Source organism: Canis aureus, chromosome 9 (assembly GCF_053574225.1).
Source record: "Canis aureus isolate CA01 chromosome 9, VMU_Caureus_v.1.0, whole genome shotgun sequence".
NCBI classification, from domain to species: Eukaryota; Metazoa; Chordata; class Mammalia; order Carnivora; family Canidae; genus Canis; species Canis aureus.
The window spans coordinates 7,430,753-7,452,335 of record NC_135619.1 but is presented as its reverse complement, the minus strand read 5'-3'; the positions used below and the strand labels follow the sequence as shown (position 1 = coordinate 7,452,335).

Below are 21,583 nucleotides of genomic sequence, written 5' to 3'. Positions count from 1 at the left end.
GGCCAGGCTGGGTGGAGAGGAGAAGTAAGGAGGCCGGTGCCTTGGAGGGGCCGGCCCCGGGCCGTGGCGCCAGCACTTTGCCGCGGTCCCTCCCCGCTCCCCCAGCAGAAGGCGCTCCGGCGCGGTGTCCAGGCCGACGGCCGCAGCCCCGCGCCGCGCCGCTCTAGTCGCCGGTTCTCGGAGGCAGGCGGGGCAGGGCCGGCCGCCGCGAAGAGAGCCTCGCCTCGGAGCGCGCAGCCGGCCGGCCGGGTCATGGCGCGGCTCCCGAAGCTGGCGGTCTTCGATCTCGGTGAGCGGACGGGACTGGGGAGCTCTCCTTCTCCAGACCCCGGCCGCAGCGCCCGAGGCCTGCGCGCTCCGAGCCTGAACCCGCCTCCGTCCTCCCGCAGATTACACGCTCTGGCCGTTCTGGGTGGACACGCACGTAGACCCCCCGTTCCACAGGAGCAGGTGAGGCGGCGCTGGCGGGGCGGGCGGCGGCCGGGCGGGCCGCGGCTGAGCGCGCTCTCGCCCTCCAGCGACGGGGCCGTCCGGGATAGGCGGGGCCAGGCCGTCCGGCTGTACCCAGAGGTGCCTGACGTCCTGCAGCAGTTGCAGGACCTTGACGTGCCCGTCGCGGCCGCTTCACGGTAAGGAGAGCCCCTGAAGAACGCCGCCGGCCTCGCGCCGGGAGACGCGTGCGGGAGACGTCTCGCGGAACCCGGTGGCTGCAAGAACCTGGGCCGTGCAGATTTGCACCTGTTTGCGTATCTGCCTAAGGTACCGTCTCCGGTGCCTTTTGTTTATTAAACATTGGCCCAGCGCCGCCTGTGTCAGACGGGGACGCTAGGGAGTTGAGTGAGGACCGAGGATGCCTACCAATCCCAGAAAAATAACAAGTTGATTTCCCCTTGGTTCAACATAACTTGGCTTGCAGCCCAGGCCTTCCGGATCCCATCTATGACACTTTTTTTGTAGGACGGGGGAGATCGAAGGGGCCAACCAGCTACTGGAGCTCTTTGGCCTTGACAGATATTTTGTTCATCGGGAAATCTACCCAGGCAGCAAGGTCACTCACTTTGAGAGGTATGTGGAGGTAAGGGTAGGAACGGGGAGACCAGAGAGGAGGAAGGAGCTAAGAAGCCAGCGTGGCCCTTCCCTGCCCCTCCTTGCACAGGTTGCAGCAGAAGACTGGAGTTGGTTTCTCCCAGATGATCTTCTTTGATGACGAGAAGCGGAATATCGTAGACGTCAGCAAACTAGGTACTGACTGAGTGCTGAGATTAGCCCTTTGGGGGATGAGGAGAAAGGGTTACTATGAGGGGTTAGGCAGGTAGGCACAGGATGGGTAGTTTGCATGATAGCCTTGGGTGAGAGGACAAGGCCTGATGAAATGTGGCTTATTTTCTTTCTAGGAGTTACCTGCATTCATGTCCAGAATGGAATGAATCTTCAAACCCTAACTCAAGGACTAGAGACATTTGCAAAGGCCCAAGCTGGGCCCTGAGATCCAGGCCTGTGGATGAGCCTCATTTGAGCATAAAACTGAAAGGAAATCAGGAAGGCATTTTCAGGTGTATTTGTAAATTATTAAAGTATGTTTGTGTGCGACGGAAGAGAGCTTCCGGCTTGTATCTACTTTTCTAGCGTTGTAGCTGGCATCTGGCATCTGTTATCGGTTATCCGGAGGGGCCAAGAGCAGAGCTGGCGGCATTAGGCTTCATCGGGGCACTCCCGACTGTGACCCCCTTGTGCTCGCCCGGTCCGCACCCCGTTTCCTGAGCTCTGTCAAGCGCCTGAAGAACTCTTCCACTGGCCCCAAGTAGTGGAATCCACGATTCTGCACACTCCCTTCCAGGAAAACAAACCTTGTGTGTTGGGGTCGGGGTGGGGGCGGCCTTTTTACAGCCCAAAGTGAAGCGGCCGCTTTAAGGGGAGTGGGTGGGTTGGGGTGGCTCGGGTCACGTGGTAGAAGTGGCCGGGTCGGCTCCAGTTGATGATGTCGCGGCGGGGCCCCAAGGAGGGATTGGCCCAGGCCTGCCTGAGCGCTGAGGCCGCACCCTCCCGGGGGCAAGGCGGAAGTGGCGGGACGCGGTGGGGCGGAGGCGGGCCCGCGAGGGTGGACATGAGTGGTCTCGGCAGACTCTTCGGGAGGGGTGAGCCGGGGCGACGCTGGTCGGCGGGAGGTGCTGGCCGCGGGGCTGTGGGGGAAGGCCGCGGCCCCGGGCGGTCCCGAAAACCCCGTCCGCGGCCCAGCGAGGCCTCCTCACGTGGCAGGAGGCCCCGCCTTGTCGGGGAGCCTGGCTCTGGCTGCCCTCCCTTCCCCGCCCCCCGAGGGAAGAGCGGGGGGCCGGCCCGAGACGTGGATGGACGCCCCCCTGTTGAGGCTGGGTGGGGGATGAGTCCCCGGCTATCATCATCTAGCCCTTCCCGAAGCACTAGTGCACCCTTTATGCCGGCCAAGGGAATCTGAGGTGATGAAGGATTGCCTGCTTAAAGCTCCTGATGGGGGACAAACAAAAACTGGCACGCGCAGTGTAGGGTAGCAACTCCATGGCGGGGCTGTTCCTACCAGGGAAGCGCCGAAGCCAAGCAGTGTGGGGGGTTGTGACCCAGAAGGCTAGAGGTATGCTTGGTGGAGAACTGAGATACTCTAGGGAGAGGTAACTGCAGGAGAGAGTCTGGTGTATTTGGGGGAAAGGAGTTCTGGCGCCTGTGCGCGGGCGCGCGCGTGCTAAAGAGGATGGAGAGGGACACCTGGGGGGCTCAGTCGAGAGCTGGCCTCCCCGCCTCGGGCTCAGGTGGTGATCCCCCGGTCCTGGGGTGGAGTCCCTCATCGGGTTCCCTGCGGAGAGCCGCCTTCTCCCTCTGCCTGTGTCTCTGCCTCTCTGTCTCTCATGAATAAATAAATAAAATCTTAAAAAAAAAAAAAAAGAGGATGGAGAGGTAAACAAAGGCCAGACCAAGAAGGGCCTTGTATGTCTCATTAGTTTTGGATTTTATCCTGTAGAGGCAATAGAGTGTGGAAGGATTTTAAGCAGGCAAAGGCCATCCTTTTCTTTCTTTCTTTCTTTTTTTTTTTTAATTGTTAGAAGTACAGAAAAGGAAGGGGAAAATTGAGATCAGATTTTTTTTTTTTCCCTCTAGTCCCAGTACTTTATTCAGTTTGATCCTGTGGAGTCAGGACCTTGGGCATCTCCTAGGACAGCAAATGGAACAGTGATTATAAAAACAGATCAAACTCTTGTTGGGAGATGATAACTGGGAGGCTGTGCATGTGTAGGGACAGGGGGTGTATAGAACTCTATGCCTTCCACTCAGGTTTGCTTTGAACCTAAAACTGCCCTGAAAAACAAAGTCTATTATTTAAAAAAAAAAAAAAAAAAAAAAAAAAAGCCTAGAAATTACTTGAAAGGCAGCTTGGAATAGCAAAAGAATACTGGATTTGGAAGTCATAGTACCACCTTTCGATTCCTCCTCAATTCTTACTGGTTGTGATTCTAAACAAAAAAATTTAACATCTCTGTAACTTTTCATATGTGTAAACTGAAGATAATACATTCATTGTAGAGAGTCATTTTGGGATTCATAATAACACAGTGAAGTGCCTCGCACACATTATGCACTCAGTGACTGGTGGCTAATATTTTTCCTTCACATAATATGGGCCTGCTTGATTGGACTCCAGGGAAGAAGGAGAAGGGACCAACCCCTGAGGAGGCAATACAGAAACTGAAGGAGACAGAGAAGATATTGATAAAGAAACAGGAGTTTCTGGAGCAGAAGATTCAACAGGAGTTACAAATGGCCAAGAAGCATGGGATCAAAAATAAGAGAGGTAATGGGGGAGAGGTGCCAATGGGGCGGGCCTAGGTGGGAAGCAAGGGATTTTTGGTTCTGATGTTCAGGGTGTGGGCTGGGTCAGCCGCCCTACAGGCTTTGCGGAGGAAGAAAAGATTGGAACAGCAGCTGGCACAAACCGATGGGACATTATCCACCCTGGAGTTTCAGCGTGAGGCCATTGAGAATGCCACCACCAATGCAGAAGTGCTTCGTACCATGGAGCTTGCTGCCCAAGGCATGAAGAAGGCCTACCAGGACATGTGGGTACGGGGGGAGGGAAGCAGGGGATCCAGGCACTGGGGAAAATAGATTGGTATTATAATTTGAATCTTAAAACCTCAGAATGTGAATTTACAGTATAGATGGCTATGACAGCTAGACCTTGGTCAGTCTTCTTGCTTCCTGTAAGATCTCTGCTGGCCAAAGCATTACAGGGAGGAAAGATGATTTTTCTAATTTTTTAAAAATTTAAAAAAATATTTTTATTTATTTATTCATGAGAGACACAGAGAGAGAGAGGCAGAGACACAGGCAGAGGGAGAAGCAGGCTCCATAGGGGGATCCCTGGGTGGCTCAGCAGTTTGGCGCCTGCCTTTGGCCTGGGGCTTGATCCTGGAGTCCTGGGACCGAGTCCCATGTCAGGCTTACTGCATGGAGCCTGCTTCTCCCTCTGCCTGTGTCTCTGACTCTCTCTCTCTCTCATGAATAAATAAATAAAATCTTAAAAAAAAAAAAGAAGAAGAAGAAGAAGTAGTAGCAGGCTCCATGCAGGGAGCCTGATGTGGGACTCGATCCCAGGACCTCGACCACTGAGCCACCTAGGCATCCCGATTTTTCTAATTTTAAAGATCTTCAGAAAGGGCAGTGCAGCCTGTCTTCCCCATTGTGGCTTCTTGCCAATTTTCAGGCCAGCCTTGTCTCTCTGTACAATTTCCCAGGGATCTCTTCTGATACCCATGGATTTATCAGTCTGAGGCCACAGACAGAAGGGGAGATGGGAGAGTCAGGAGGGTTGTTGCCTGATTTCTTGACTGTATACCTTGTTTTCAGGGACATTGACAAGGTGGATGAACTGATGGCTGACATTACAGAACAACAAGAGGTGGCCCAGCAGATTTCAGATGCCATTTCTCGGCCTGTGGGCTTTGGAGATGTTGTAGATGAGGTGATTGAGAGTGAGGGGTCAGGGAATATGGGAGAAAACATGAGACCAGCCAGAAGGAATACTCAAGAGAATCATGGGGCAAGTTTGGGGGATGTGGGGCACTCCAAAAGTGATATATTTTTGGAAGTAGAAATTTCCTTTCTTCATTTTATTTTTTTAAGTGTACTTATTTATTTTAGAGAGAGTGTGTGAGAGCATGGGAGGGGAGGGGCGGGGGGAGAGAGAGTCCTAAGTGGACTCTGCTGAGCTCAGAGCTCGACATGGGGCTCAGTCTTATGACCCTGAGATCAGGGACTTGAGATCACAATTTGAGCTGAAACCAAGAGTCGCATGCTTAACTAACTGTGCCACCCAGGAGCCCCTCATTTCTTCATCTTAAATAATTTTGTTGTTCCATATCCAGGATGAGCTATTGGAAGAGCTAGAGTTGCTGGAGCAGGAGGAATTGGCTCGGGACTTGTTAACCGTGGGTGACAAAGAGGAAGAACCCCCCGTTGAACTGCCCAGTGTACCCTCTACACATCTGCCTGTGGGACCAGGTACTCGGGGCTATACTATTATCTCAAGGACTTGAGGAGGTGGGATAGATATGGGAAAAGGCTATTCCATTTATATCCTGCTTCAAAGGAACCAAGCAGAGAGGGCTGCTGCTACAGTTGCACAGGTTGTTGACTGCATAAGGGCACCTGGCTGAAGAGGAATGAAGACCAAATTCCAGCTTGTGCCTCACTCAGCAAGCTGTATACCTCCTGGTATAGGGCTGCAAGTGCTAGGAGAAAGAGGCCCATTCTCCTAATTTTACAGGGTGCTCTGGGAATTAGCAGCAGCCCAGCAAGCAGAAGGACCACACCTCTAGCTTCTTTGCTAGGGAGAGAGAACCCAAGGGACTCTCAGGGTTATAGCAGGGGATTGTTGAAGTTGCTAAGGTCCTAACACTTCTTTCTTTCTCTGGGTATCCTTGTCAAAGAAGCTCCCGAAGCAGACGAAGATGAAGCAGCACTTAAGCAGTTGGCTGAGTGGGTATCCTGATAAGTCTGGGTTGCTTTTCCCGGCACTGCCTTCATTGGTCTCTTTTCCTTAAGTGCCAAGTGCTAAGCTAAAGGATCCTAGCCTGTTGGGGAGGTCCTGCTGAGCGGTGATAGTGTGACCCTGCCTGGAAAGGGGTTGTTGCCCTCCCCTTCTTGGCCCAACTCTGAAAAAGGATGTTGGCGCGAGAGGAGCCCCCAGGCCCCCTTCTCCTTGATAGCAGTCATGGTGCCCTCGTTCCCAATAAAATCGGGCAGATGGAACTGTAGTGCTTACACTGCCTTGTCTACATCTGAAACCCTTCCCTGGCCTTTGGAGCTTTGTTTCAAGCAATGAATCACAGTGGGAGTAAGAAAGGAAGTAATGAAGTGTTGGAACAGAGAAAAAAATGGGCGTTGACAATATCTTGGCCCACTATGTTCTAAGTAGGTACTATTTCATCTTTCAAGTTGGCTTGTCCTAGAGCTGCCTAATGCTGAGGCTAAGCACAAGTATTATTTATCTTAGAACTGTATAGAACTGTCTCTGAGTCCTCTTTCATTGCTTTCCCTCAATCATGCCTCTGCCAAGATAGCCCCATGATTTACTACTCATTTTCCTTTTGCAAAGCCCATTTTTAGGAAAGGGAGGGACAATATGGGGATAAAGGAGCAACTGGCTTTCCTTTACTCAGAACCCACGGTTCTGGCTTGGTTTGAACTTTTTTTTTTTTGAGATTTAGCTATTTATTTTGAGAGAGTACACACGTGCATAAGCAAGAGGGGCAGGGGGAGAAGGAGAGAGAACCCCAAGCTGACTCCCTACTGAGCACAGAGCCTGATGCAGGGCTCCATCCAACGACCCTGAGCTTTTGAGCTCAGGACACTCAACCTGAGCCACCTGCGCCACCCATGCGCCCTTGTCGTTTGTTTCTAAGAGCACTAATTGAGGGGCCATGATTCACTGGGGTTTTTTCAATAGTAAAACAACTACTTGGAGGAGGGAGCAGGAACCAAGATACATCACACATCTTGATACCCCTGATATTTGTTCTTCAAAGAGAATATTGCCATCCCTTTGGACAGTAAACAGAGATAGAGCCATAACCAAACAGCAGCCAGGGCCTCTACCCCCCTACTTGAACATTTAGAATGCACACAGATACAAAATAGTGAGCATTTCCTTAGCCAGAATAATGAAGCTTCCCAAAAGTGGGCATTCATCCCAGCACCCTCTCTCCCATGAGCTGCATATGTGCTACATTGTGAATTACCAAGTGGACTTCACAGGTGCCAATATGGCTGGTTCCAGACTGGTTAGAAATCCACCTCTTACCCTCAGTAGTGTTTCTTGCTAAGGTTCCCCTGAGGAAAGAATGTCTTTGACCCCAGCTAGTAAAACTAAATCAGAAATAGATTTATAGATTTTTAGCCCCAGACCCTCCCGCTTTGCTCCTCTCTCAACCCCCTTTCAACCACTTTTAGGTGTTGATTTCCAAGGATTGGTGCCGATTAGGGGTGCTGGGGGGTTGGCACATGGCTTCAAGCAGCCTGATCTCATGGGTGGGTTGCTCAGGCTGGAACTTGAGCACCCAAGGATCCTTGATGATGTCCAGGATGGTGGCACGCTTGGTGGCTTGGCATAGTGTCTGAAGGACCAGGTTCTAGGGCAGAGGAGAGAGAGGTCTTGGCTGAGCTTGCCCCCCATTGTGCCACACAGGCAACTAGCTGTTGGACCTGAGAGAGAAGCAAGATAGCCCATCACACCACTCTGGTGAAAGGGGGTATGGCCCTGATTTTATCTTGAAGAGCCTGGCATTTATCTCCTTGGAGGAGAAGGGAAGGAAGGGTTCCCTGGGGGAAAACCCTTACATAATCCCCTCCTGGCCTAAAGAGACAAGAGGCTGAAACCTGCTTATCCCTCACACCCCCAGGGGTAGCCCTTTAACTCCCTCCCCAGCAACTACTCTAGGGTAGGGGCTCAAGTGTGAGATTGCTCTGGTGGGGAAGAGCTTCCCCCAGGGTGGGGACGCCTAGGATGGGTATTCCCTCCCTGTAGGTTATCCCCAAGGCCTCAGCCCGCCTGGGGGAGCCAGCACCTTGCACTCCTGAGAGATGGAGTAGTTAGATGGAAAAGTGACCTCCTTTTGAGTCTCTTTCAGCAGCTTCTTGAGATTGGTGTCATCAAAGGGCAGCCGGGCGACCACTAGAGTGTAGAGGATGACGCCCATGCTCCAGGTGTCAGACAGAAAAGGGTTGTAGGGCAAGCCCAGCAAGATCTCCGGGCATGCGTAAGCAAAGCTGCCACAGTAGGTCTGGCTGAGGTGCGTAAAGCAGTTCATTTGGCGGTAAGAAGGGCTACTATGCATTCTCTGGTTAGAAGGCACCATCTTGGCGAAGCCAAAGTCTGAGATCTTCACGTTCTCCCGCTTGTCCAGCAACAGGTTCTCCAACTTTAAGTCCCTACCAGCAGCAGAAAGGCTGGGGGTCAGGCTGGGAAGAGGGCTCAGTATTAGACCGGGAGCTGAAGGGCCAGGGGTCAGAGGCTAGAGGTGGAAAGGCAGAGTGGGAGAGAGGCACGGTCATGAGGACACAAGGTAGAGAGGGAGGAGCCGCGGAGTTGTGAGCAGAGCCGCGAGGTGAGAGAGGAGGGTACCTGAGGACCACTGGGGCTCATCATTGTACTTCATAGAGTGCCGTGCTCACAGAGGGCGCTACATAAACATTCTTGAGCAAAGCATTACAATAGAGGGGATGAATAGGCCTAGATAACCGAGGAAGGTTGAGGGAGGGGAAAAAAAAGGGAAGAAAATGGGAGACATGCATGATACCCCCTTGAGAGCCCAAAGGCCCCAGCCTGGGTGGCCGTGCCCTCACCGGTGCACGATGCCCTTGCTGTGCAGGTAGGCGATGCCCAGGGTCATCTGGGAGAACCACTTGCCAGCAAGGGGCTCAGAGCAAGCCCCGTACCGCTGGATCCACTCGAGGACATCACCACCCTGAGCCAGCTCCAGAATGATGTATACTCGGGATGTGGTTTCAATGGCCTGATAGAAGTTGATGAGGTACTTGTGCCGCAGGATCTTCATTACCTGGCCCCAGAAGAGGGATCCATCAAACCTAGGAAGGGAGAACCCTGGCTGTGCTCCCAGCCCTCCTGCCATCCCACTGCTAACCTACTTAGAACCATGCAAAAGGATTAAATTCCAGAGAGCTGGTGGGCTGTGGGTGAACCCTATGCTTTGGACTTTTACTTTGTGAGGGCCTGTGGGTGAATGGAAAGAGGTTGAATTTACATGGAGTCCTTTTCCTGCTGCTCAGTAAGACATTCAGCCCTGATTGTGGGGGAGGGAACAGGTGTGCTGGCTCCTCCCCTTCCTGACCCTACCCTCTTCTGAGAAGTCTTTAGCAACTCAGTATGAGTTCCCTCTTCCAGCCCCCTTTCCAACCTGTATCTCACGGGGCAGGAACTTGTTAAGATAGTCCTCAGAGGCCTTCTTCTTTGAGATGATCTTGACAGCCACCATGACCTTTTGCTTTGTGTAGTAAGCTTCGTACACCGTCCCATAGGAGCCATTGCCAATGACCTTGCCCATCTCGTAACCGTACTCCTCCATTACAGAGCGGTAGGCAGAGGGGGTTGGTGCTATCTCCAAGGTGTCTCCCTTCCCCATGGTGTCAGGCTTGCTGAGAGCAGGGAACTTTGCTACTTAAAAGCCTATTTATCTGCTCAGAAAGCCAACCTTGAGCTACTGAGGGCTAGGATACCAAAGTAAAGTTAGTCTCCAAATGCTTGCCTATATAGTCACGCGAGTCTGGGGTGCTGGGCTCAACTCTCCACTAGGAACGTGGAGGGGGATGAAGGGAGCAGCAGTTCTTTTTTGTTCCCACTAGCTGTTGTTACTTCTTTCTCCCCCTGGTTACGGAACTCCCAAGGTCCTGTGTTCCATATACCTCACAATTCACCTTCTTTGTGCCCCTGGCCATGAGGCTTGAGAATGAAGTGCACTGTGGAATATATTCCTGGAGGCAACCTCTGCAACCTGGTGAGATGCCCGCCCCCCTGCCCCGGCCAAGATCTAGTCCCTTCAACCATCCACGTTTATGGAACACCCACTGTGTGCCAGGCAGTGTGCGAGTACTGGGCCAAAATAGCCCATAACGCCAACAGAGACCCTCTGCTCCTAGAGTGTATTCTCCAGCATGAGAAACACGTGTGAGGATATTACAGAGACTTACAAGGTGTTGGAGAAGCCTATTCTAAGGAATCTTAACCTTAAGTGATTTTTTTTTGTTTTTTGTTTTTTCTTGGCTTAAAGCAACCGCCTTTTTTCTTTTGCAAGTTGAGGTGGGCTCAGTGGCTGGTTCTTCTGGTGGCCTCATCTTAATTGGGATGGCTTGTTTCTGCTGTATATGGTCTCACTATCCAGGGGACTAGCCAGAGTTCTTTGACATAATAGCACTGAATTTTAAGAGGAAAAAAAAAGAGAAATTGCATGGTCACGTGAAGCCTAGACTCCAAAGTTGCAAAACCTCACTTCTACACCTTTATACAAGTAAAGACAGTTACAGGGTTACAAGGATCTCTCAGATCGAAGGGGTGTAATAGACTCCACCTGTGAACCCTGAAATGCATTCTTGTCTTGCTTTCCATGACCCTAAGTTCTATAGTTTTACTCCTATCCTTCTAGCCATTCCTCAGACTTCCCTGGAGCCTTATCTTCTTTATCTGTCCCTCCATCATATCCTGAAGGTTCTACCACAGGCCTTATTTCCTCAAAGCTTTATGTCCTCCCATTAGGATCTCACCCATTCCCAACATTACATCAATGCTGACTGCTCCTAATCTCATCTCTATCCCAGATGTCCCCTGGAGTTCCAGCACCAGTTGCTCACTGGACAGCACATGGACATGTCTTCCCCAAGTATCTTAAACTCACCCTGTCCAAAACTGAACTCTTTAGGTTCTTGCTCTAGACTTTCTCTGTTAAGTTCTATACTCATTGCTTCAATTTACACACCCAGGTGTCATCCTAGACCCTTCTGTCTGCCTTAGCCCCTACATCCAATCTGTCACCTCTTCTCCCTCCTAATTATCTTTCATAATACATTCTGGGATCTCGGAGCAGCTGCCACTGTCTTAGGTCAAACCTCCATCAACCGATCACTCTAGCAAGCTTTCTGCTCCCCTCAGGTCTTCACCCTGAACTCCAAGGCATAACACTGGTTTTATTCCCACCTAAAACAATTCATTGCCTCCCCTTTCTCCTCAGGATCAAGTCCAAATTCTTTTTTTTTTTTAAACCAGAACATTTATTTTGACTAATCGTTGAAATCCTTAAGATGAACTGGATGCTGCAACAGCTGCCCTCTTGGGCTTAGGTGTCGTTCCTTCACAGAATCCATGCCTGAATCTGCGGTATACAATTTTTAGGTGCTTCATTCTACCAGTCCCAGTGGTATTTCGTTTTTTAGCCTTGGCACTCCCAGTTATACTTTCTCTTCCGCTTGGCAGGGTAGCCACACTTGCCGCAGGTGGACTTCTAAAGGTGGCAGGCCTTAGAGCCATAGTGGCGGCACGACGTGTGCGTCTTATTGCGACGCTTTCCAAACGATGATGTCCCCTTCGTCATCTTGTTTCCACGGCCGACCCCAAAGAAAAGCCCAAATTCTTTTATATGGCTTCAACATCTCTCCAGTTTTATCTCTTAACATACATGTAATGCTCCAGCCAAACAGAATCACTTGTCCTTCACTGCTGTTCCCTCTGTCTTGGCGGACCCTGACTCTCCCTTCAGGGCTTAGCTCTGAGCTGTTTTAAGGACACCTTTGCTGACCACTCAAACCCAAACTGGATGTTCCTCCTTTCTGGGTAATCCCAGAGCCCCTGTACTTTCTCTGTCACAGCATCTAACGTAGTGTCTGTAATTGTGTTTTTTTCTGCTTGCATATCTCACTGGGGCTGTAAGGGAGGTCAACTGACCAGAAGAGGGAGATGAAGTCAGAGATTTGAGAAGAATGGGTTGTGGAGAAATGGAAGAGAGCTCATCCGGAAAATGAGCAGGATCACTGGGCAGCATTGGGGGGTCCAAATGAGGTTAAAAACACAATTTATAGACACGTGATTTTAACACAGTGTTAAGATTCTTTTTAGCATGTTGGGTATAGGTGCTTGCATATTGGCCAATGAACCCAAGATGAAGGTTTCTCTTGGCAGCTGGGAAGAAAGAATAATGGAAGAGAGGCATCAAGAACACAGGCAAGAATGTAGTTGAAATGATGCAATACAGAGTCAGCTGCATGGGTTAGAAACAAGCTAGAAAAAGTCCAAAGGGACAAAAGGAGGGGTTGCAGGTCTCGGTGAAACGGAAGAACAAGTTTGGAGGGAATGAGAGGACAAGAGATTGTGGTCTCTTGATAGAGGGGTTATCTGGATTTTTTTTTTTTGTTTTAAAGATTTTATTTATTCATGAGAGACAGAGAGGCAGAGACACAGGCAGAGGGAGAAGCAGGCTCCGTGCAGAGAGCCCAACGTGGGACTCGACCCCGGGTCTCCAAGGGTCATGCCCTGGGCCGAAGGTGGTGCTAAACCACTGAGCGCCAGCCCAGGCTGCCCAGTTACCTGGATTTAAAGACTATGTGTGTACAGGGTGAGGGGGGGTACGCAGGGGAAAGAACAAGAGAAAAATCAGATTTCTTTTATTTCTATCTCTCCCCCTCCAAAATAAACAAACAAAAAACCTCAACTCCATTTATGGAGTTTGGTATGGTATGGATTATGCCATAGGCTACTGGTAAATTCCTATCTGACAGCCTGCTGCTCCTGCTGGCAGGATGGTTTCAAAGTTTGTTAGAAGCTAAATGTACATTCTCAAACAACCAAGATAAGTTGTCCAGGGCACACCATGGTAAGGAGGCCCACCCAGCCCGGCCCATCTCCTGCTCCTCTGGATAGGTAGCTGGCCCCTGGAGAAGTAGGTAGCTTGGTGGCAGTTCTGTCCCTCATCACGTCTAGGAGGTAAACCAGTTCATGCGCGAAACGTGTATTAAGCTGCCTGCTTTATACAAAAGCACTGCTAAGTCCTAAAGATATCAAGATGGATAAATTATAGTCTTCTTGTGATACTTAGTAATTAACAAGGAAGACAGACAAATAAGTAAAATAACAGTACAGTGAGATTAAGAGTGCTATAAACAAAAACTGGAAGATGTAAAGGCAGGCTTTGTGGAGGAGGCATTTGCACTGTTCAAGAGGAGTCTCTGGGCAGGTAAGCAGGGAATGGTAGACTGGGCAGTCTAGGCAGAGGGAACTATATAAGGCTTGCAGGCTTGAGAAAACATGGCATTCAAGATTCATTTTTGTTTGTTTAAAGATTTTATTTATTCATGAGACACACAGAGAAAATGAGGCAGAGACATAGGCAGAGGGAGAAGCAGGCTCCTTGCAAGGAGCCCAATGTGGGACTCGATCCCCAGACCCAGGATCACACCCTGGGCTAAAGGCAGATGCTCAACCACTGAGCCACCCAGGCATCCCGGCATTCAAGATTCTAATCTGAATACAGGAAGGGTTCCAAAAGGTAAGGTACCTGGAGAAGTAGTAAAGATCCAGGTCTGACAGGCCTCATATACCACGCTTTTTAGAGTTTATCCTATGTACTCATGGTCAAATTTTGGTTAAAATTATCAAAGTCAGGGATCCCTGGGTGGCGCAGCGGTTTGGCGCCTGCCTTTGGCCCAGGGCGCGATCCTGGAGACCCGGGATCGAATTCCACATCGGGCTCCCGGTGCATGGAGCCTGCTTCTCCCTCTGCCTGTGTCTCTGCCTCTCTCTCTCTCTCTCTCTGTGACTATGATAAATAAATTAAAAAAAAAAAATTATCAAAGTCAGAGCCTGTTAAAAAAATAATGATGCCCAGTCACCCCCTCCTCTAAGATCCTGATTCTGGTGGACCTAGGTGTCTCTGTTTTGTTTTTTAAAGATCTTGTTTATTTATTCATGAGAGACAGAGAGAGAGGCAGAGACATAAGCAGAGGGAGAAGCAGGCTCCATGCAGGGAGCTCGATGTGGGACTCGATCCCAGGACCCCGGGATCATACCCTGAGCCAAAGGCAGATAGATGCTCAACCACTGAGCCATCCAGGTGCCCTGGTCTCTCTGTTTTTAATAAGCTTCTAGCTGAATCTGATGCACACCAAGATTTGAGAGCCACTGTTGCAGGAAATAATATATATAGTGTGTGTATAAATATGAATCTTTACAGCAGCAGAGTGGAAAATGGATCCAAGAGCGGAGGTGACCAGGAGACTAGCAAGGTGGCTTACTATGGTAATTTAAGTGAGAGAGGATGGGACCTGAACCAAGGCAGCCAGGGAAGGCAAGTATTTGGAAGATATTAAGGAAATAAGCAGCAGGGGGCCAAATGGCAATGATCCAAGGAGGCTGGGGAGTGGGACCAGGGAGTAAGTGAGAAAGGGTCCCAGATTTCTGGCTTCTTTAAGTTACTTTTATAATTACAAAACTCATTGGTTATCTAAAAAACTCCCATCTCCTACTTCCTGGAACCTCACCTCCTCCTCCGCCAGGGAGGTGGGTTGGGGCAGAGAGGTCAGAAGTGGGTAAATGGAGGACTTTTCAGGCCTGAAGCCACTTGTGATTTTTCCCTTGTACTACTTTCCCCAGGCAAAGGGAACCTTAAGTCTCCATACTTACATGCTGCCCCCACGTGGCCAAACGGAAGTCACTGCCCCTGGGTCTGATCTTCGAAACTCCCCTAAAGGCTCATCCCCTTAAAATAGCGGAGACGGGACAGCCCCAGTGGCGCAGCGGTTTAGCGCCACCTGCGGCCTGGGGTGTGATCCTGGAGACCGAGGATCGAGTCCCACGTCGGACTCCCTGCATGGAGCCTGCTTCTCCCTCTGCTTATGTCTCTGCCTCTCTCTCTCTCTGTCTCTATAAATAAATAAAAAAGAAACCTTTAAAAAAAAAAATAGCGGAGGCTCCCCACAGGGAGCTTCCCCATCTGCCTGTGTCTCTGCCTCTCTCGGTGTCTCTCATGAATAAATAAATAAATTAAAAAAAAAATAGCGGAGACGGACAAGTGTAAACTTTTCCAGGACAGGATATTCTGCAATACAAAATTCCCAAACACATAACGGATAAACACGAACAAAAACATCGAAAGTGTCGAACGTATGCCACGATTCTTAACCTGAAAGTAACAATAAGCGTGTCGGGCTGCCCAACTCACCGGATAAAAGGGCTGACACCCTGTTTGCGTGCCTCAGCACCAGACCTGGCTCAGGCTTGCCATCTTCGAACATGGGACGGTCATTACATGAACAGGAAGGCCTCCGGTGCAGCCTCGGCAAGATGCTCTTATTTACGTATTTACTTTCCGGCGGGAGGCCTTTCGTGACGGGCTGGGAGAGAAGCAGTGAGGTGAGATCCAGACTCCAGGACCCTTGCCTGGACTGTCGCGCGGTCCTAGCACAGTGACGCCCCAAGTCTCAGCCCCGCCCGGGTTGGGGGCACGGGCCGCCTCCCAGAGCTCGCCCTCGGCGGTCGGTGGCGAGCCCCATTGGTTCAGCCGGCAAACGCTCCGGGGCGTCCACTAGATGTGGGCCCAGCCCCCACCCGGGCTACGGCTCCCCGGCCTCCGCCCGTGCCCAAGTCTTGCCAGGGACGGGCGGGCGGTCTGGCGGCGACTCTTACCCCGAAGGGTCGTCCGCGTCCTCGCAGCCAGGCCTCGGCCGTAGCCCCTGCCGGAGAAGCGGTGGACCGAGCGGCGCGGCGGCCGCAGCAGCGGGGGCGTGGTCGCCTCTAGGCTCCGGGCGAGGAGCTTCCCGCGGGGCCGAGGACCCCTCCCGGTGAGGCGGAAGTGGTAAGACTGACGTGTCCTGGGTCGCTCTGCAGATCGCCGGGAGGGTCCCCCGCCGCGGGGCGGGCTAGCCGAGCCTTGGGGGCTCTCCAGAGCTGGGCCGGGCTCCCGGCTGGAGAAGGCTCGTCCGCGAGCACTTCCTGGGCCGGGTGTGGTGTCCCGCGCGGTGTGGCTCCGGCCGCTGCGAGCAGGCACTGCGGCGGCCAACCCCGGGGTGGTCGGTCGTCAGGTCCTCTCCCGGCCGCAGCTGGCGCGCCGCTCTCGGGGAGACCCGGGTAGGAGCCCAAGGGCAGCTACCGGCCGCGGAGGCCAGCCCTACCCGTGTGGTGAGGACCCCGGGGGTGCCGCGGGAAGGTGCCCGAGGTGCGAGGCCGCGTGGCGTTGCCATGGAAACAGGCTGGGGCGCGCGGGAGGTCCCGGGCAGGCGGGCTGCTGGACGGGGACCCCGATCGACAGGATGAGAGAGCAGCGGAGAGACAGCACTGTGTGGGGGTCGGCGGAGGCGCCTCTCGAGGGAGGGTTGTAGAGGCCAAGGGGAGAAATTGGAGCCATGGGGCTTCTTTTCGAAGGACCTGACCTGGGGCGTCCGGAATTGATCCCTGGTTTTCATAACTGCAGGATTCCCCCAAACAGGTTCCACCGCCTTAAGGATGACAGTCCTAGGGCCCCCGCGGAGTTGGAGCTGCCAGTGGCTGCCATTCCTGATACTGCTGCTGGGCAGAGGCCAGGAGCCACGGGTGGAAGGTGTGACACACTACAAGACCGGTGACCCCGTCATTCTCTATGTCAATAAAGTGGGACCCTACCACAACCCTCAGGAGACTTACCACTACTATCAGCTTCCGGTCTGCTGCCCTGAGAAGATCCGTCACAAAAGCCTTAGCCTGGGTGAAGTGCTGGATGGGGACCGAATGGCCGAATCTCTGTACGAGATCCGCTTTCGGGAGAATGTGGAGAAAAGAATTCTGTGCCACATGCAGCTCAGTTCTGCCCAGGTTAGCCACTCCACATTGGCGAGCACTTAGCTCTCCCTCCCAGGAACTAATAACCGTGCCTTACAATTTATGGTTTTATTTTTATTTTATTTTTTTTTAAAAGACTTTATTTATTCATTCATGAGAAAGAGAGAGGCAGAGACACAGGCAGAGGGAGAAGCAGGCTCCATGCACCGGGAGCCCGACGTGGGATTCGATCCCGGGTCTCCAGGATCGCGCCCTGGGCCAAAGGCAGGCGCTAAACCGCAGCGCCACCCAGGGATCCCCAATTTATGGTTTTAGACCACCTCTATGGAAATGGGCTGACTTGATTTCTACAACCCCACTGGTAGGCAGGACAGGTGATATTATTTGTATTCAGTTGAGGAAGAAACATACTTGCTCAAAAGTGACTTCCAAGACACATGGATATTGAATTGGAGAAGTGATACTCGAGCCCAGGGCTCCTGACTCCAAGCTGCTCTGTTGGTAACAAGGTCCAACTGTCACTCCTGCATAGTTGCTTCCTTCCATACCTACCTCTTGGCTTTCTTAACTAGCTCCTTTACACTCTTAGGGCACTTACTCTTTAGTCTACCCAGACCTCCTTACACCTTGCCTTTCTCCTTTTTCTACATCTTTTGCCCGGACATTTGGCAATGTGTGGAGCTCATTTTGATTGTTACCACGGGGGGTGGGGGTAAGGGGCTGCTATTGACATCTAGTGGGAAGAAACCAGGGATGGTGCATATTACAATGCACAGGACAGCTCCCCACAGTAAAGAATTATCTGGCCCAAAATGTCAGTAGTGAAATCTTTCTCTAACCCTATGGCTGGGAGGCTTTGTCTGACTCCTGACTTGCTCTTTGTAGGTGGAACAACTGCGCCAGGCCATTGAGGAACTCTACTACTTTGAATTTGTAGTGGACGACTTGCCAATCCGTGGCTTTGTGGGCTACATGGAGGAGAGTGGCTTCCTGCCTCACAGCCACAAGATAGGGCTCTGGACCCATTTGGACTTCCACCTAGAATTCCATGGAGATCGAATTATATTTGCCAACGTTTCTGTGAGGGATGTCAAGCCCCATAGCTTAGATGGGTTGCGACCTGATGAGTTCTTAGGCCTCACCCACACCTACAGTGTGCGCTGGTCTGAGACTTCAGTGGAGCGTCGGAGTGACAGGCGCCGTGGTGATGATGGTGGTTTCTTTCCCAGAACACTGGAAATCCACTGGTTGTCCATCATCAATTCCATGGTGCTTGTGTTTTTACTGGTGGGTTTTGTGGCTGTCATTCTTATGCGTGTGCTTCGAAACGACCTGGCTCGATACAACTTGGACGAGGAGACTACATCTGCAGGTTCTGGTGATGATTTTGACCAAGGTGACAATGGCTGGAAAATTATCCACACGGATGTCTTCCGATTCCCTCCATACCGTGGTCTGCTCTGTGCTGTGCTTGGTGTGGGTGCCCAGTTCCTGGCCCTTGGCACTGGTGAGGTGATAAAATTAATCAGGGATTTCTCTCAAGGGGTAGAACTAAGGAGGTGGTTTGTTCTGGAAAGATCTACAGATCTTCTCTTCTGTCCAAGGTGAGGGGCAGACCTAAGGGGTGGTGTGGCCTTAGACAGGATGTGTACAGGGTCACCTGGGTGGCTCAGTCGGTTCAGTGTCCAACTCGATTTCAGCTCAGGCCTTGATCTCAGGGTCGTGAGTTCAAGCCCTGCTTTGGGCTCCATGCTGGGTGTGAAAGCAAATTGGAAGAAAAAAAAAAAAAAGAAAGGGTGTGTATATTCCTTTTTTATCTTTTTTATTTATTCATGAGAGAGACGGAGAGAGAGAGAGAGAGAGAGAGGCAGAGACACAGGCAGGGGGAGACGCAGGCCCCACGCAGGGAGCCTAATGTGGGACTCAATCCCGGGTCTCCAGGATCATGCCCTTGGCTGAAGGCAGCGCTAAACCGCTGAACCACCTGGGCTGCCCAGGTGTGTATATTCCGTTGTGGGTTTGCCAGACAACAGAATTAGGGGATACTATACTGTCTTCCTGGAGACTTTAGGTCTGGGCGAAAGGGGTCTGATTCCTCTGAAGTTGCCAGAAAAACGACAGGTGAGACCTGACACAGGCTTTCCACTACCACCCTGCAGGCATTATTGTCATGGCGCTGCTGGGCATGTTCAATGTGCACCGTCATGGGGCCATTAACTCGGCAGCCATCTTGTTGTATGCCCTGACCTGCTGCATCTCTGGCTACGTGTCCAGCCACTTCTACCGGCAGATTGGAGGCGAGCGTTGGGTGTGGAACATCATTCTCACCACCAGCCTCTTCTCTGGTGAGGACTGCCCTTTCCCTGGTGGGCTGGCCTGGTGGGCCGACTGAGGAGCTTAGAATACATTGTGGAACCTGGGACAAAGTTAGAGTAAGGCTCTAAGGGAATAAAAATGGGCAAAAGAAACAAGAAAACCATGCAAAAGACAAGAATGCATTCCTTTTGCATAGTCACAAATTAAGTCCTTAAAATGTTCTAGCATGGTAAGCATCCAACGTAGCTTTATCTCATTTAATCCCCACAGTAACCCTTTGTGGTAGGCAATATTGTCCCCATTTTACAGATGAGGAAATTGAACTTCATGCTGGTTAAGTGATTTGCCTGAGATTACTCTCCTAAAAGGGAGTGAAGCAAGTTTCAGACCCACGCAGTCTGTCCAGAGAACCTGTGTTCTCGACCATTATTAAGAGTGAAATAATACTCCTTCTGGAACTTAACTTTGTGATACTCCCTCTTTAAAAAAACCTTTATTTGGAGGTGGCTACCCGACTGTAGCCTTACAAGCCAGGTTGTCTTCTCAAAGGCAGTAATGTGCATTCTGAAGCTTTTTGTGTTCCCAATCCTAACTGTCTGATTTATATCCCATCACATTTATGTTTGAGCCAGGGCTTTCTGAAAGCAAGGCCTTAATCCAAAGGAACGTCTCATTCTAGGAATCACTGATGCCACAGCAGGATAGGCCCTTGGAGGCAGGTGGATTGTGTTACTCTTAGATCACCATGTAACAGCTGCCTTGATCCTTAATGATAACAGATGGGAGAGGGGATGCTGGTAAGATAAGGAACAGGAAACGAGGTGTGGAAGGGTGAGGTCTGCCTGGGAACAGGATGCTTCACCCATCTCCTGTTAGGTCTAATCTGAGTGGGTAGCCCCAGGGGATGTAGCTCCTGCTGACCCACCTTCTGGGGGCCCGTCCCTGCAGTGCCTTTCTTCCTGACGTGGAGTGTGGTAAACTCGGTGCATTGGGCTAATGGTTCGACACAGGCTCTGCCAGCCACCACCATCCTGCTGCTTCTGACGGTTTGGCTGCTGGTGGGCTTTCCCCTCACTGTCATTGGAGGCATCTTCGGGAAGAACAATGCTAGCCCCTTTGATGCACCTTGTCGCACCAAGAACATCGCCCGGGAAATCCCACCGCAGCCCTGGTACAAGTCTACGCTCATCCACATGACTGTTGGAGGCTTCCTGCCTTTCAGGTATCCTCCCTTTAGGCCATGGCCATCACTCAGGTTCCTGGCTTTTCTTTCCCCAGTACCCTAACCCAATAAGAATGATAATCCCTGGTTCAGCTGTACCATTTAGAGATCATTAAATGGGTCCTCCTTGCTCCAAGCAGGACTTTAGCTTGAATTAGTTCAAACAGATGAGGCTGTCTCACTTAGAAAGCTCTCCAGAGACATTGCTCCTTCCACCACCTTTCTGGTTTCTGACATTAGTGTCCACAAGCACCATGTGGGGCTTGAAGCCCATATGATTGCTCATTCAATTTGTTGAGTACCTTTAGTGCCAGGCGAGTAATACAGCAGAAAATAAAACGGACAAGATCCTTGCTCTCAACAGATTAGGGAAGGTATTCTTGAGATGAACACAGCTAGTCATGGTTGGAGGAGTCCCCAACAAGCCAGGAACTCCAGGGCAGGGAGTGGAGTGGACCCACTTTTCCACAGTGCCCCGGTAACTGTGCTGGCAGCACACAGCCCTTTAATGCTGTGTATTGTCTCTTCTCTTCACAGTGCCATCTCTGTGGAGCTGTACTACATCTTTGCCACAGTATGGGGTCGGGAACAGTACACTTTGTATGGCATCCTCTTCTTTGTCTTCGCCATCCTGCTGAGCGTGGGGGCTTGCATCTCCATTGCACTCACCTACTTCCAGTTGTCTGGGGAGGATTACCGCTGGTGGTGGCGATCTGTGCTGAGCGTTGGCTCCACTGGGCTCTTCATCTTCCTCTACTCAGTTTTCTACTATGCCCGGCGCTCTAACATGTCAGGGGCAGTACAGACAGTAGAGTTTTTTGGTTACTCCTTACTCACTGGTTATGTCTTCTTCCTCATGCTAGGCACCATCTCCTTTTTTTCTTCCCTAAAGTTCATCCGTTATATCTATGTTAACCTCAAGATGGACTGAGTTTTGGGTGGCAAAACTGTTGCACTTCTCTCCCATTCTTCACGTCCAGGGGCCCATTGATCTCTTCTGATTGAGTGGCTGAATTGTGTGATGGCATTGCTGCCTTCCCCTTTGCCCTTTGGGCCTCCCTTCCCCCGGGAGGGCCTGGAATTACAAATCTCTATTATATAAGGAGTATATATTTGAACTTTTTAAGTTGCCTTTAGTCTTGGTCCTGATCTTTCTTTTTACAATTATCAAAATAAAATTTATTAAGAAAAAGGGTCCTGTAGTTGGAGGG

At 51.2% G+C, this 21,583-nt stretch overlaps 4 protein-coding genes and 1 pseudogene across 17 annotated transcripts; 3 read left to right on the top strand and 2 right to left on the bottom strand.

Annotated features, from left to right (window-relative positions):
• The first annotated feature begins 127 nt into the window (after positions 1-127).
• Positions 128-1,553, top strand: MDP1 (magnesium dependent phosphatase 1). Its single transcript, XM_077908749.1, has 6 exons — positions 128-289; positions 390-450; positions 519-629; positions 958-1,065; positions 1,157-1,242; positions 1,395-1,553. Exons 1-6 carry the CDS (start codon positions 253-255, stop codon positions 1,484-1,486), a joined length of 495 nt encoding a protein of 164 aa, XP_077764875.1. The 5' UTR covers positions 128-252; the 3' UTR covers positions 1,487-1,553.
• A 424-nt stretch (positions 1,554-1,977) lies between these two features.
• Positions 1,978-6,276, top strand: CHMP4A (charged multivesicular body protein 4A). 2 transcript variants are annotated; one of them, XM_077908745.1, is made up of 6 exons: positions 1,978-2,135; positions 3,668-3,817; positions 3,905-4,082; positions 4,873-4,987; positions 5,391-5,526; positions 5,958-6,276. In XM_077908745.1, exons 1-6 carry the CDS (start codon positions 1,979-1,981, stop codon positions 6,014-6,016), a joined length of 795 nt encoding a protein of 264 aa, XP_077764871.1. In that variant the 5' UTR covers position 1,978; the 3' UTR covers positions 6,017-6,276. The 2 variants fall into 2 exon arrangements, with proteins under 2 accessions (XP_077764871.1, XP_077764870.1); XM_077908744.1 differs by having other exon boundaries at positions 5,955-6,276.
• Positions 6,277-6,713: 437 nt separating this feature from the next.
• TSSK4 (testis specific serine kinase 4) lies at positions 6,714-9,938 on the bottom strand. Of its 7 annotated transcripts, none has more exons than XM_077908738.1 (4): positions 9,441-9,938; positions 8,869-9,083; positions 8,091-8,484; positions 6,714-7,728 (listed from the first exon to the last, which is right to left on the bottom strand). In XM_077908738.1, the coding sequence occupies exons 1-4, from the start codon at positions 9,663-9,665 to the stop codon at positions 7,564-7,566; spliced, it is 999 nt and encodes a 332-aa protein (XP_077764864.1). In that variant the 5' UTR covers positions 9,666-9,938; the 3' UTR covers positions 6,714-7,563. The 7 variants fall into 7 exon arrangements, with proteins under 7 accessions (XP_077764864.1, XP_077764866.1, XP_077764868.1 ...); XM_077908740.1 differs by having other exon boundaries at positions 8,091-8,454; positions 9,441-9,936; XM_077908742.1 differs by having other exon boundaries at positions 6,714-7,655; positions 8,962-9,083; positions 9,441-9,935.
• Positions 9,939-11,200: 1,262 nt separating this feature from the next.
• LOC144320350 (large ribosomal subunit protein eL37-like) lies at positions 11,201-15,867 on the bottom strand (annotated as a pseudogene). The gene is made up of 3 exons (XR_013385869.1): positions 15,707-15,867; positions 15,243-15,414; positions 11,201-12,208 (listed from the first exon to the last, which is right to left on the bottom strand). The product of XR_013385869.1 is annotated as a large ribosomal subunit protein eL37-like (transcript).
• On the top strand, positions 15,675-21,566 carry TM9SF1 (transmembrane 9 superfamily member 1). Of its 6 annotated transcripts, none has more exons than XM_077908728.1 (6): positions 15,675-15,875; positions 16,506-16,867; positions 17,720-18,341; positions 18,994-19,179; positions 20,099-20,372; positions 20,910-21,566. In XM_077908728.1, exons 2-6 carry the CDS (start codon positions 16,523-16,525, stop codon positions 21,301-21,303), a joined length of 1,821 nt encoding a protein of 606 aa, XP_077764854.1. In that variant the 5' UTR covers positions 15,675-15,875; positions 16,506-16,522; the 3' UTR covers positions 21,304-21,566. The 6 variants fall into 6 exon arrangements, with proteins under 6 accessions (XP_077764854.1, XP_077764853.1, XP_077764851.1 ...); XM_077908727.1 differs by lacking the exon at positions 15,675-15,875 and adding an exon at positions 15,940-16,147; XM_077908725.1 differs by lacking the exon at positions 15,675-15,875 and adding an exon at positions 15,940-16,198 and having other exon boundaries at positions 16,491-16,867.
• The last annotated feature ends 17 nt before the right edge of the window (positions 21,567-21,583 follow it).

What these genes read in the sequence shown, in the direction of transcription:
- CHMP4A (XM_077908744.1), top strand. Translation starts at nt 1,979, where the DNA reads ATGTCGCGGCGGGGCCCCAAGGAGGGATTGGCCCAGGCCTGCCTGAGC. An exon ending in CGGCAGACTCTTCGGGAGGG is followed by an intron (nt 2,136 to 3,667) that starts GTGAGCCGGGGC and finishes ATTGGACTCCAG; the next exon opens with GGAAGAAGGAGAAGGGACCA. An exon ending in TTGGAGATGTTGTAGATGAG is followed by an intron (nt 4,988 to 5,390) that starts GTGATTGAGAGT and finishes TTCCATATCCAG; the next exon opens with GATGAGCTATTGGAAGAGCT.
- TSSK4 (XM_077908737.1), bottom strand. Translation starts at nt 9,665, where the DNA reads ATGGGGAAGGGAGACACCTTGGAGATAGCACCAACCCCCTCTGCCTAC. An exon ending in AGCAAGGGCATCGTGCACCG is followed by an intron (nt 8,485 to 8,868) that starts GTGAGGGCACGG and finishes CCCTCTTCCCAG; the next exon opens with CCTGACCCCCAGCCTTTCTG. An exon ending in CCATCTCTCAGGAGTGCAAG is followed by an intron (nt 7,656 to 8,090) that starts GTGCTGGCTCCC and finishes CCTCTGCCCTAG; the next exon opens with AACCTGGTCCTTCAGACACT.
- MDP1 (XM_077908749.1), top strand. Translation starts at nt 253, where the DNA reads ATGGCGCGGCTCCCGAAGCTGGCGGTCTTCGATCTCG. An exon ending in CCCCCGTTCCACAGGAGCAG is followed by an intron (nt 451 to 518) that starts GTGAGGCGGCGC and finishes CTCGCCCTCCAG; the next exon opens with CGACGGGGCCGTCCGGGATA. An exon ending in AAGGTCACTCACTTTGAGAG is followed by an intron (nt 1,066 to 1,156) that starts GTATGTGGAGGT and finishes CTCCTTGCACAG; the next exon opens with GTTGCAGCAGAAGACTGGAG.
- TM9SF1 (XM_077908728.1), top strand. Translation starts at nt 16,523, where the DNA reads ATGACAGTCCTAGGGCCCCCGCGGAGTTGGAGCTGCCAGTGGCTGCCA. An exon ending in GTTCCTGGCCCTTGGCACTG is followed by an intron (nt 18,342 to 18,993) that starts GTGAGGTGATAA and finishes ACCACCCTGCAG; the next exon opens with GCATTATTGTCATGGCGCTG. An exon ending in CACCACCAGCCTCTTCTCTG is followed by an intron (nt 19,180 to 20,098) that starts GTGAGGACTGCC and finishes CCGTCCCTGCAG; the next exon opens with TGCCTTTCTTCCTGACGTGG.